Source organism: Labrus bergylta, chromosome 21, assembly GCF_963930695.1.
Source record: "Labrus bergylta chromosome 21, fLabBer1.1, whole genome shotgun sequence".
Taxonomy (NCBI): domain Eukaryota; kingdom Metazoa; phylum Chordata; class Actinopteri; order Labriformes; family Labridae; genus Labrus; species Labrus bergylta.
The window spans coordinates 22,504,089-22,517,932 of NC_089215.1; the positions used below are offsets into that span (position 1 = coordinate 22,504,089).

Genomic DNA, 13,844 nt, shown 5'->3' on the forward strand with positions numbered 1-13,844 from the left:
CAGTAACTTAAACAATGAAACCACCGTTTTTTTTGTTTTCTATTAGCACAGAAATCTGCAATAAAATGTTTGCATCACAATAACTGATTGATACACTGTTTTAAGAAAACAAACAATTGCCTGATCAATCATTTCTTACTCTTCTAGTTAAGGTGAGGGAGCAACGACTCCACACTTTGACCTGCTGACGTGAAGTAGCCTCATGTGGCCTTTAGCACAAAGCATGGGCAGTAAGACAAACAGACAAAGGAAGCAAGGGAGGTAAAAATGAGTTTAAGGACTTGAGAATTTGCCAGGAATTGCATTTAAATTGATCATGGTGCTTAAATCTGTACGTTGCCAGAAGCAGAAGGCAGGTGTTGATGAATGAGTTTCTAAAAGAAGCTCTATTTGAGGAGAATGGAGAGCCTGGGCTTACATTCAAAGAAGAAGAAAAAAAGACCAAAATAAAAGGCATCAGAATATCTGCAGCTGTAGTTAAGAGAACATGAGTGTATATATCCTATCAATGTGCTGCCGCTAGACGGGTTTATATGTTCATTTCTCCAGAATGAAATGCCTTTGGATACATCAGTGAAGACGAATCAAATATGCTGCTGTAATACAGTTTGCTGTGGGTGTTTTCTAGTGCTGGCTGTGCACAGCCTGTGAGGTTAAGTGTGTGGATTTACTGACACATTAACTGCAAAGATTGATCCTCCTTTTTTTGCAGGACAACAACCTGAATGGTCGAGTCAATTTTCAGCACTGCGGAGCTCGCCGGCTCTGTCTGAATCAATTCTGTAACCTTTTCTGAAACCCAACAAAAAAAAGGCACGCATGTGTGTGGAAGTTTGTGTTTGCGCTGCAGCCTCGACAATGTTACTCTCTCAGAGTGCATCTGTGGCCTCTGCATGTGGATTCTCTACTCACCAACTCGATGAGCTCCTGGTAGCACACCTGTCCCTCTTCATTGCTGTGAACCAGGGCTAACAGCATGTCCAGTTTGGACGGGTCCAGCTGCAGCTCATGGTGCTCCACCAAGCTGGTGAAGTTCTCCACTGGGATGAAACCGGTGTTCTCTGGGTCCAGCTGGAGATAAATAAAAAAAAAAAACACAGCCCACTCAGATCAGTGGCGATTAAAAAGTGCATGCTGATAAGAGTCGTATTAAACATGATGTTTCTGTTATGCATCCTGATTTTTTAATTAGCAGCGCTGCAGAGATGAAGTGTCAGCCTGCCCTCGGGGAGGATGCAACAGTAATAGACATCTGAGACGTACGTACACACACACACGCACACGCACGCGCGCACGCGCACACGCGCACGCGCACACAAATGAGAGGTACAGAGAAGAAGGCAGAAGCTCAGACACTGGCACCAGTATTAATTAAGCTGTGCTGCCTCCATTATGTCTTTGGAAAAATCCTTATTCAACCTCATTAAAGGAGCAGGTCTGTGGAGCAAACAGCAGGACGAGTGTTGTTGTTGGAAGCAGCGAGAGAAGACAGGCGGGCATGTCATCCTAATAACTGGCCTGACCTGCAGTTTGCCTGACACACACACACACACACACACACACACACACACACACACACACACACACACACACACACACACACACACACACACACACACACACACACACACACACACACACACACACACACACACACACACACACACACACACACACACACACACACACAAAATAATAAAAGTGGATGCTTCATTTGACTGTGCGCCTCTGTCCCCGGTCACATTTTGCAGCTGGAAGTTGGTGTGGTTTTTGTATAATCACCACTCACTCACTGAGCCCCGCAGCCCCCATGGGTTATTACTGCTGATGTCTGTATGCCACTGCTGCTCCTCGTAATTGATTTAAGCAGGAGAGCGTCATAAAAAAAGGCTGAGTGCAGTTGTCTGAAATAGCACCCGGTTTGAAAACGGCTTGTAAAGTATAGGGTGTGTATCTCTGCTTGGTTAAAGCAATGCAGAGATTTCTTTTTTTTGGCAGCAGCTTCACCAACTTACAACTTGATTTTGCTTTCTTTACCTCCTCCTCTTAAACACATTTGATTGCTCTGAAATAAAGTGCTCATTCCTCTTCTTAGTCCATCTGATTGTATTAGTGAAAATGGGCCTGGGGACAAACTGGAGCGGCACAAAGAGACCACATAAGAAGAGCCCCTTTGCTGCTTCTCATTTTCACCATTTCCTGAATGCCAACACAGCCTCATTAGGTTGCAGATAGTAAACCAACAGAACCCCCCATCCCCCCCCCCCGGGAGGAGCGCTTTCAGATGTTGCGTCAGTGTGGAGTCAGTCATGCTGGATCATCGTTTGCCCGTGTCATGAGTCCAATAGAAGAATCCCCGACTAGGCTGCCTTTAGTCTGGACCCGGCATGCTCTAACATGGTGAGACAAAGGTGTTTCATCTGCTGCATGAGGAGAGCAGCTTTAGACTCTGCTGTGCCGTGTCAGTCTCTCCTGCAGTAGCTCAAAGCTGAAAGCTCTGCTGCTCAACTAAAAAGCAAAGCAGATAAATTAAGGAATCCAGTGGTGTGCGTCTCCTTTTGCACAATTTGACTGTCTATGTGCTTTTCTCCTCCATACAGTTTCTGTGTTGTTTTTTTTACAGCCATTAAGCCGAACACAAGCGTCCCTATATTTCCGTTTAATCTGCCTTTTTTCATTTCCCTTTAAAGTTATGCATGTATTCACCTGGGAGAGCTCAGGCAGACGCTAATGGGTTAGTTCTGATGATGCTTGACTCAGAAGGAGTGTTTTCCCACACTGCCAGTTTGACATATTGAAGTGATTTTGTCAGTTATGATACTTTTACAGCACTCTACAAACAACACCACTGCAAATGCTTTTAACCAACATTATGTAGAAACACAAACAATGTCGTCTCTGGGGTGTTTACCAAAAGCACATACAGCCAAAAAGAACCACGATGGGAAAGAAAACCCAAGTCTATTTTTAGATAATCCCCTTAACTGTGTGTACCATGGACGTTTGTTAAAACGCGGCCCTGTTCCCCCCCTTGAGGCTTTCTGAGCAAAATGGTGCAGAAATGGGCAGCTTTTGTGATGTTTAAGGTACTAGAACGACATGGGGAATGTGTTGGGCACAAAAAAAAAACAGCAGAAGAAAGCGTTAGAAATGGTAAGGGGGAGGAGGGGGTTTGTTCAGTGGATAAGATGGAAGAAATGGAAAAAAAAATGGAGCAGTAGAAGGAGGAGAAGGAGAACAGAGACAGCCAGAGAGGAGACAGATATGAAACAAGGACGCACAGAGAATAAAAATGCCCCACCACTGCCTGTTATTCTGTGCACAGCCCAGCAGTGTGGCTGTGAGTCCTCTTCTTCTCTTTCCTATGAGGCGACTGTGACACACTCCAGTGCTTGCGTTCACTTGCTATAGAGGGGAGATAGATCAGATTCTAATGTGCTCCTGGCTCAGCCCGGCTGACAGGGGGAACAGAGAGCGGTGCTGGGGACGTCTGATTACTGTCAGCCTCCATATGTCAGCACATCACTACACATGCAGCGGTGGCAAACACACACACAGAGGCAAAGTGTACAAGGTGTTGACGTGGAGCTGTCTCACTGCAAAGACTCTATTCCTTCTGTATTCCTGACTTCAGTCAGGCAGAACATAACACAGGGGAGACTGAATACACAGAGGTGGAGGGTTGCTTCTTGTAGCCAATGAGGGTTATCAATTAGCAGGATAAGGAACACTGAGATGAATATGAGCGGGGGTTTTTTTGTTGTTGTGCAGGCTGGTAACGTGCAGGGACAAGGAAATGTGTATGTGTGTGTGTTGGGGAGGGGGGGGGAACTGAGAAGGAGGCAGTTATTGAAGCAATCCAACACTGGTGAGGGCGACACTCTGACAAGCTGCATGCGTTGCCATGGTTACCAGTCGCCTCTGTGTGTGTTCTCTTTTCTTTTTTTACCCCCAACGTATTGGCATTCGTCAGGCAAAGGGAAGACACAAAAAGGGGTTGAGAGACCAAGGGCAATGAAATGACGGATAGGGATGGAGAGATGATGTAAAAATAGACTTAACTGTTTGCATTATGGTCTGTGCTGCTATGTTAGGTCTATATTATGTGCAAACTCTGCCTTATTTGGCATACTGACTACCACACGTGTGTGTGTGTGTGTGTGTGTCTTTTTTGTTTGTTTTCTACCCAGGACCGTTTTTAAAAGTGGGGCAGTCTTTTGAATTTCTTTTTGCGGTCTACTGTCAGCTTTGGACATCAAGATGTGTGCCCCTTGCCTCTCTTTCTTTCTTTTCATCATTTGGTGTTCTTGTCTATCCTGTATGTCTGTATTGTAAAAATAAAAAAAAGCTATAAATAAAGTATTTAAAAAACAGTATGCAGATGGATGACAAGTGAGAGTATATGGTGGTAACGAAATGAAGGTTAAGTTTAGCTAAAAAAGGGAGGCGGGGCTGGAGAACACGGAACATGGAAGGGTAAGGAGCAACAAGATTTGAAGGAAATGGAAATGTCACAGGATAGGAATGTTTTCATGACTTTAAGGAAGAAGAAAAGAGCAAAAAGGAGTGGAGAGGATCTCAACATTAACCCCAGGACCTCTGTGACCTTCAGCACAGCGACTCCAGGTTACCCTAACCCGGACACATCAGTCCGTTCAACAGAGGCTCAGGAGTCGACCCTCCAGTCCAGGAACAAACACCAAAACCCAGCCACGATGAAGCAGAACAATAGGACTGATATTTAATTAATCCTATCGTCCTGCAGGAGGCTGAAACACAACCAATGAAAAGACAGGCTGGTAAATAACTCAGCACTAAGTAGTACAGAAACTACTGAAATCAAATGATACCTCAATATTATCCTCAATCCTCAATATTAATTAATTGATTCATGATTCATTAATTTGAACCTAATGACTGTGTATTTGTATTATTTTATTTATTTTATTATTATTTTCATAACTCAATGCTTTCGTTTGAATAATAGGTTTGTAACGAATTAGACTGAAGGGTTTCAAATAAAGAACCAGGTATAAAATCAATGATTTTAGAAACCTGGCGCTGGTTCTTTTGATGTAATTATTTAAAAGGGTTTAAAGGCTCAGAGATAAAGCAGTTACTTCTGTCAGATTGTATGGTTCAGAAAGAAGAGATGCCTCAGACATGTTTACATGCTTTCACTATACAGTCTCCAAATGGCAAGTTGTCAACTGTATAAAAGACTCTGTGTGTTTTCTCACGTAGTGTAATCCTTTTGAAGCTTAAAGTTTCCTAATTGTAATGTCCATAGAGCGTAAAGTTACAGGAATCAGTCGTGATAATGGACTTTATTCAGTTATTTAAGAACAAATGTGAAAAGTTACGAGGTAACATTACAGCTGTAAGATTTTTAAGGATTTTTGTCACTATGATACTTAATTGAATACATTTGTTTTTTGGTCCAAACAGTTAACCATGATGTTATCATTTTCATCTCCAGGTATATCAGGTACTATCCAATATTTTCAAAAAATGAATAATTCAGGCTCCAGGTAAGGCTTAAGGCAACTTAGTTCGTAAACGCTATTTGGTAATAAACACCTAGTGAAATACATTTTCATAAAAATAATGTCTTTATTACATGAACAGTTAAGTAAACAAACTGATAGGAAGTACCATTAAACAAAACAGAGATTTACCAGAATTAAAAAGATTCAGCTTAGGCAGCAACTTAGTACACCTGCTAACTTGACAATACATCAGTATATGAATTTTAAACTACAGGATTTTGAAAGGTTGATTCTAGTTGGTCAGTGAACATGATTTGCTCTCTGTGTGATAGTGTCCTATACTTTACTGAGACAGGAATGCAGCACCAGCACTGGTACAGTTCTCCAGTACAGAGACACAGCTCTAACTTAATGGCACACAGCCAATACTACAGACTCATCAGCTCTCTTTGAACAAGACTGTCAAGCTTGAACAGGGTCGTGTATTTGCAGAGGGCAGTGGCATCTACAAGGTTTATTTTCACTGCATCAGATGAAACCTGTTATATTGTCTCACTGGTTGTTCACCAACAACTGGGCCACTCACTCACTCATTATCACAACGCCCTGCTGTTACCATTGTTAGGATTAAACATAACCAATGTGGCACTGTGATGTGACGGCCATAAGATCCAAACCACTTTATCTTTGAGTGCAGGATACTGAGAGATGTCAAGGGACTTTCCTTGATGAAAACAACCGTCTAACTAGATTTCCTGGCGTTTAAACACAGTACAAACAGCCAGCGGCTTTTTCAAATACAGCTCAATGCAAATTAGAACAACACAGAGTGATGAAAGGGGGGACAGTATATGAGAGTTTCTTCTCCCTACATGACATAAGTATGTCAGAATAGTATTCAGAAAGTCCTCATAAGGGAGATATAAATAGGCCAGATAAGGACTAGACGGCAAGTGGGCAGACAGTCAGCAGCTAATGAAAGTGTATACTAGTGGCTACGTGCTGCAGACCATTGAGTTGTCTTATCAGTGGCAACACAATAGAAAGACTATCAAAGACTCGGCATGTGTGTGTGTACTCTGATCAGAACCATGTGTGCACCCGCAAAGGCCAGAAATAGCCTGAGCTCAGCATTGCAACCTCCTGCAGACAAAGACTAATAAACTCACTCATGTTGCCTCTGTTGATTTCTTTTCCTTTGCCCCTGCAGCACTTTCATGTGGTTCAGGTTGACAGGGCGCTCCTTTAGACCTGCAGTGCTCAAATACACTAAGCATAGACATATTGCTTTCAGGGAAAAACCTCAAGGAATCCCCATTAGAGTTTAGTGCCTTTCTAATCCAATGTTTAATTGATTGAAGGAAATGTTGGGTGAGTGATGGCTTGAATAATCATTTTTATCAAAAAGTTGTAGGGCTATTGACTCTCCAAAACAGAGAAGCATTTTTTATTAAGTAGGGCTGCAAAATAAATAGCTCATTCTTTGTTACTGCCATTTGAGGATGAGGGGAAAAAAGGGCAAAAGACTCCATATGTAACATGCTGAAAGTGCTTTTTCATATTTTCACTTTTTTTTCTGTCATTTTGTTATATCAGTGTGTCTAGTTAAACTAATTTAATTTCCAGAAGTATTTAAGTTAATTTATATTTCTAAGATCATTAGTAAAAGAAAACAGAGTTATAAACAGTAAATACTGTGTGTTTTATCTACCCTTTAAGATGAAGACACTGGCCCTTTAAGGGAGGCTCAGAGAAGAAGACACAGAGGTGTGTGTAGGCTGAAAAATGAAGCTTGTGTAAAACTGTGGGCATTTCTTTAATAAAAGTTGCTAAAAGTTAAGATGGACGAGTTCTGACCGGTTCATTTCATGGGTGCAACACATACATTTTACCAATTGGTTGAAGAACAGGGTGTTTTGGCCCCACTTTAACAATTGCTAGATGATGGTTCCAACTAGCTGACGGTTCAGCAGTTAAGGAAACCATTCTGATTATTTCTGATTGAGGCATGTTGCAAAAACAGGGCCTGTGTTAAACTGTCAGAACAGCAGAAAATAGAAAGTTGGAGCTAATATTCACACTGAAATATCTGTTTATTTAATGCACCTCGTACAGTATTGTTAACGCAATATTGAATAATTAAAATCGCAAATCACATATTTGTATCAACATGTGCTGGCCAACCACTTAGTTACCATGACTACAGCTATACTTAACAGCACTTGACCTCAACATGCTCCCTTTTTCATTAAAGGCTGGTGGGATACCATGGTCATCATGGAGGGCCTCCAGTGAATGTGACAAATCAAATCTGGAGGGCAGAGATGGAAAGGAAAAAACAAGGCACGCTCTGCAAAGCTTTTTCCTGGACTGGGATGAGAAACAAGTCCCTGATGTTTATGCAGGCTCGGTTAAAAAACAAGCTTTGCCTGTTCACAGTCCAAAAAGCTGCTGGCAGAGTTTTATTTCATTCTAGTTTAATAAGAAAGAAATTTTCCAAATCAAAGGTCGCCATACGGAGTCCCAAAGTTGAAGAGGATAAACATTCTGTTAGCCTATTTGAGTGATTTGGTCTGGAGCTAAATGGGACCAAAATCTGTTCAGCTGTGGCCGGGCAAACTGTCTATATGAACATACTGGTACAAGCAGAGTAGACCCAACCATCAATAAAAGCAACCACTGTTTACATAGTGGAAGTATCAGCTTTATTTCCAACCCATGACCGGCTACATCTAAAACAGATATAAGATGTAATGGTCTCTCTGATATCACACTAAATGTGACTTTGAAGGAAAGTGTGTTTTTGTGGTATCACCAAGAAGCTGTTCTCAGATAAGTGCTTTTACAGTAACTGACTCACTAGTGTGACCACAGAGCATCTTCTCACCCAACCCACACCGCTTCTTACTCTTCTTATAGGTACACATTCCTAAAAATGCAACTTTGCACACACATACATTTCTCCCAAAGGCTCTTGGGTCTTTTGATCAATGTGTTGCTGAAGGGCCGCTCAGCCCCCAATCCCTGCAGCAGATAATCAATGTCTCCTTCTTGTAGAGAATGATAGCCCAATCTATCTGTCCATCAGCCCAAACCCCAAGAGACCAGTTCATCTTCCAAAAGACGAGACACATTAGAAAACCCAAGGTAAATACAAGGCTAGGGAATGGCCTGGAAGTACACATGTATCCACACAATCCAACAATATGTCTTAAGGGAGCAAAAGATAAATATATATACATGAAGAATGTGCCATCTAATCCTTTTTTTGGCTTGTTCATTTTGGAGATGGTAGTCCAAAGCTTGACTTAAAGATAGATCTGACTTGACATGAAAACAGCAGTCTGTGCAGAGGACTGTATGAAACCAGATGTGGAGAAATACATCTCTCAAATACTGTGTTTTTCAGCTTCAGGGCTTAAAAAGAAGACCTCAGTTTACAGCCAAATAACAGCTTCTATTCTAGAAGGAAACCGTGACACAGGAGCTGCCTCACCTGTTTTCTTGTAATTAAAAATGGAGTCATTTTACAATATTTGGGGTTTTTTTGTAAACTATAAAAGGATAAGGTTGAGTTGGTGGTAGACACAGAAAAACATCTCCCTCCCACTTACAGCCACAGACCCAAAAATGCATGCATGTACAGCACGATTGCAGCAAACACCAATGCAGCAGCTAGAACTGACCAATTTTTTTTTGCGTGATTTTCACCTCATTTAGGGCAAAAATCAAAACAGGACATAGAGAAAATAATCCATCTATACATCCATTCATACAGTATAACCATCCAGGTATTTTTAAGCACACAACCCCTCCTCACTCCCTCTTTTCCATTCACCATGACATGATGCACCCCCCCATCATGGCTCATGATCTGACCTCACATTCTCGGGGCCCACATGGCTCCATGATGCTTGTATCCATCCTGTGTTGTTTTTCACGCTTTCATTTTGGCCTGTGCAAACAAACAAAATCAAATCCTAACATCAGCTCTCACCCCCAAGCCTCCACGTTTCAATCCCTGGATAGACAGTGAGGTGGCCAGGAGCCCGTAACCATAGAAACCTCTACCGCGGCTTGCTTCCTTGCCTGCTGGCTTACCTGCTCTTGTATGAGCTGAAACAGGGAGCTTCTATCCATATACTGGCCAGGGAGGTGAGAGGAGCCGCCGAGGACAAGGACATAGGGAGGAGCAAGAGAGGAGTGGTGGTGGTGGCGGTGTTGGTAAGGATGGGGGTAAGGTGGAGGGGGATTTGGTTGATGGAGCAGCTAGTGCCTAAATGGTAGCGACAGACTCCTTTTGTAGCTGCTGCGTCCCCCCCCCTTGATGATGGAGAAGCCTGGTGAGCTAGTCCCGTCTTTTTTTCCCTCCTTGCTGGGGGTGTAAAAACCGGTCCTGTGTGTCTTCTTGTTGGTGCTGAGGGTGCAGACGTTTGATGCAAATGGGCCGAGCCTCCACTCCGTGCCAGTGCAGCGTGGTGGCGCGGCGGTAAGAAAACCCAGCTTCAGCAGACGACAGGCAGGGCACACAGGCAAGGCAAGGCGAAGGCAGATCCAGCTGCTCTCATTCACTCTTCTCCTCCTCCTCGCTCTCCTCTATCCCATTGCACTGACTGCTACCTCTCTCTCTCTCTTTCTTGTCCCTCTCCCCACACACACACACACACACACACACACACACACACACACACACACACACACACACACACACACACACACACACACACACACACACACACACACACACACACACACACACACACACACACACACACACACACACACACACACACACACACACACACACACACACACACACTGCGCCGCCTGCTGCATACCAATGAGACAGGGGAGGGAGGTGGCTTCTCTCTTCCAATTGGAGACGCTGAAGGAGTGGTCATGGGCTGCGGTTCCCTCTCCTAACTACGAGTAAGGTGTCTCGGAGAGGAAGCAGGGGATGGGCTCCACTGCGGCTCTGCAGCTTACTACTGGCACACATACCAACCACACAAACACACATGTCTGGTCTGTTACTGACAGACACAGACACAGACACACACACACACACAGACACACACACACACACACACACACACACACACACACACACACACACACACACACACACACACACACACACACACACACACACACACACACACACACACACACACACACACACACACACACACACACACACACACACACACACACACACACACACACACACACACAAGCCCACACACTGTAAACAAGACAAAAGCTCCAAAAAAACACAGGCATATTGTGAAATCCAAACCATGTGATTATTGTGTTAAATGTAGGGTTTGAGGAGATGAGACAATACAAATCTAATAATGATATCACTAACACTGACAGCCCCCCAAAAGAAAACTACAGACTGCCCGGCAACCCTTTACATCTCTGTGCTAATTATAAGCACTGGCACATTAGCACATTGTATGCACTGCTGCACAATTAACCGCACACCAACCCCCAGCACACGTGTAAAAAAACTGCACATAATTCAATTAAACAACTTTGGAGGGCTCGCTGATCCTCAAACGAGCTCAAATGAAATACAACAATAACACAAGACCAGAATCCTCAGTACAATACTTTATTATAAGTAATACCAGCACAAAGGCTCTTATTCTGTTAATCTGGAGCATAATAAAGAGGTTACCATGCAGGAAGCCGAGTGACAGGGGGTCAGAACATACGATTGATGAAAAGGAACTTGTTAGTGCTCATGTGCTTGATTGTACTGAAATCCCCTTTAAAAGGTGTTTTTTTCTTTCAGAGCAAATCCGCAGTGACCCCTCCTCCTCAGGACAATGGCGATGAAGGGGAGGCGAGGAGCGAGGGTGGGGACATAAATCTTAATTCATAAGAAGTGAGTGAAACAGCGACCTGGAGACGCGACCTGGAGAAGAATTGAGCTCACATTGTTGTTGAATCAGGAGGGTTTCTTCTCCTCTAATGGGAGATTTTTCCTGCAACAGTAGCTTGGTGACAAACAGTGCCTCTGCCTGTTTAGGTTCCATAATTGCACCAGATGTTTAGGCTTTCATTTTCTCTTACCAGAGGAAGAAAAATGATCTGTACCTCCTCATCACAGCCATGTGGTCTTGTGCTTTTTGGGCTCAGACTCGGTTTTACAGACTACATAAAGCCTCTCTGGTAACAGCTGTGTTTGTCCTAAAGGATATGTCCAGGCCACCTTGAACATGGCACAACTCCCAGACTTTCTCTTTGTCACCTTCCTTTACGCTTCCATTTGACACACTCCACTTTAAACAGAACATTAATAATGACCTTCTGTTGCAAATGAAAGTAGTCCCTCTCCTGTGTGCCGACAGACTGAAGCGGCTCCGCGGGGTTTCTTTGTTCAACTGCTAATCAGTGCTCAGAATTCATTTGTCATCAATTCTCTGTAGTTGTGAGCGTGAATTAGACAAATCTAATTATAAGGTCACTGTTGGAGGATTCGCTAAACCGCAGCGAAGGAGACGGATTGAAGATTCAACTGTTGCCTTGGTAACCTCAAGAGACTCTCATCAAACAATGATCGACAAGGACAATGAACTGAAAAAAATCCAGAGCAGTAATAAAACAGAGCAGAAACACCCAGCTTAAACCAGTTATGTGTTGGATTTGAAGGATTTACATGTTGCCAAACAAAGTGCTGGCTCTGTCAAAAAAGAAACTAGAAGCAGGTAAAACAGAAATCCCCAGGGCGCTGGTGGCTCAGTGGTTAGTGTGCACGCCCCATGTATGAAAGCTATAGTCCTCCAAGCGGGAGGCCCAGTTTCAAATCCAGCCTGTGGCTCCTTTCCCACATGTCATTCCCCACTCTCTCTCTCTCCCTGATTTCCAACTCTACCCACTGTCCTATCTCTACATTAAAGGCACAAAAAGCCCAAAAATAAATCTTAAAAAAAACAGAAATCCCAAATATGATGAAAACACCAACTTGGCACAAGCTCCACTGAGGGTCACGCCTGTATCATTGTTTCCATTACAGCACCACCAAGGGACATTATCCAGAAGACTGGCAGAGAGAGATAAGCCTTCCCAGCTGAATGGTCTCTCTTGAGCCTGACTAAAGCCTTCATGTTCTCTTCACCCCTGGTGGGTGGATGCAGACGGCAGGGCGAACCCAGGCGGCCTGCTTCCTCTTTAGAACAAGACCTGAGAGTAGCAGAGACCTGGTGTAGCCTGTGTGAGAGAATAACAAGGCCTTTCAGAGGGGAAGAAAGGCACATTAATTAGACCGCCAGTCTGCGCTCTTCCTCGCCAGCTTAATGACCTGGAGGTCCATAAGGCAAAGTGTTTATTTATGGGTGTCTGCGGGGGGATAGTTGTGTCTCTGTCAGAGAAATGGATGCTAAGAAGGGGCTGTAAATGTGAAAATAGTCTGAATTTAAGATGTCTTAATATTACATCGGCTCTGCCAGGGTCTGAAAAATTAGACGTCCATGCATCCTTTTGTACAACACATAGTGTGCGGGAATGCAAACTGTAGGGATTTCTCTTTGTGCATTAAAACTCCTGCAGGATTAAGATTCATTGAACTGACTTCTTGAGTTCAGCCCTGTTACCCTGTTTTCAATTTTAACTTTTTGCAGTGCCTGTGTTTCAGCACTGACAACACAGGGCTGCAATATCACAACATCTGGAAATCATAAAAATAGTAGTGCTCCAATCCGCTTCAGCGTGAACTATAGCAACCTTTAATGACTCGTACAAATCTAAAAAAATCTAGATTTCTTTAATTTCTTTAATTAATTTTCTTTAGTATCTCATTTCTCATTGTTTCTTTTCAAATTAGATATAGGTTCAAATCAATTTACATATCATTACCAAGCACAGGTGTCAAAAGTATCTATGATGATTCTTTTTGATACGACATCTTTTAAAATGATACAATTTCTGTTTGTTTAATAATCTAGTATCAAAAAGTAGGAAAGCTTTAGAAAAGTTCAGGTCTTCAGTCATAATTTTACCAAAAAGCTGCATTGAGCGAAAGACAAAGAGCACTTACTAAATAAGCAATAATACATTGGCAACATTTTGATACAGCATTGTTTATTTTTGAACCAAAAGCTGGTGCAAGTGTGTGAGAGAGAGAGAGAGCGAGAGAGAGCACACATATGAAATGTTGCTAACGTATTTGTGCAATTAAGACAATTTTTTGAAAGCAGAACCAACATACTGCAAGGAAGGCAGATAGTCTGGAATTCCAAAATAAGAGCTGCTTCTTAACCCAAAAACTACTGAGGAAGGCAGTCATACAGGCACTCCTGAAGATCAGAGTCTGGGTTTCTTTTACCGTCTTTTCAGTGATTTGTG

General features: G+C 43.0%; 1 protein-coding gene across 2 annotated transcripts in view; it reads right to left on the reverse strand.

The window, feature by feature from the left end:
- Positions 1–10,294, reverse strand: part of rhbdl1 (rhomboid, veinlet-like 1 (Drosophila)) — a 51,487-nt gene extending 41,193 nt beyond the window's left edge. The window contains exons 1-2 of one of the 2 annotated variants that reach the window (XM_020637632.2): positions 9,591–10,294; positions 913–1,071 (exon numbers count right to left, since the gene is read on the reverse strand). In XM_020637632.2, the coding sequence (XP_020493288.1) occupies positions 913–1,071; positions 9,591–9,629 (198 nt within the window). In that variant the 5' untranslated portion in view covers positions 9,630–10,294. Of the gene's footprint in view, positions 1–912; positions 1,072–9,486 lie in introns of both variants that reach the window. The other variant, XM_065949856.1, reaches the window with a different exon arrangement.
- Positions 10,295–13,844: the final 3,550 nt, after the last annotated feature.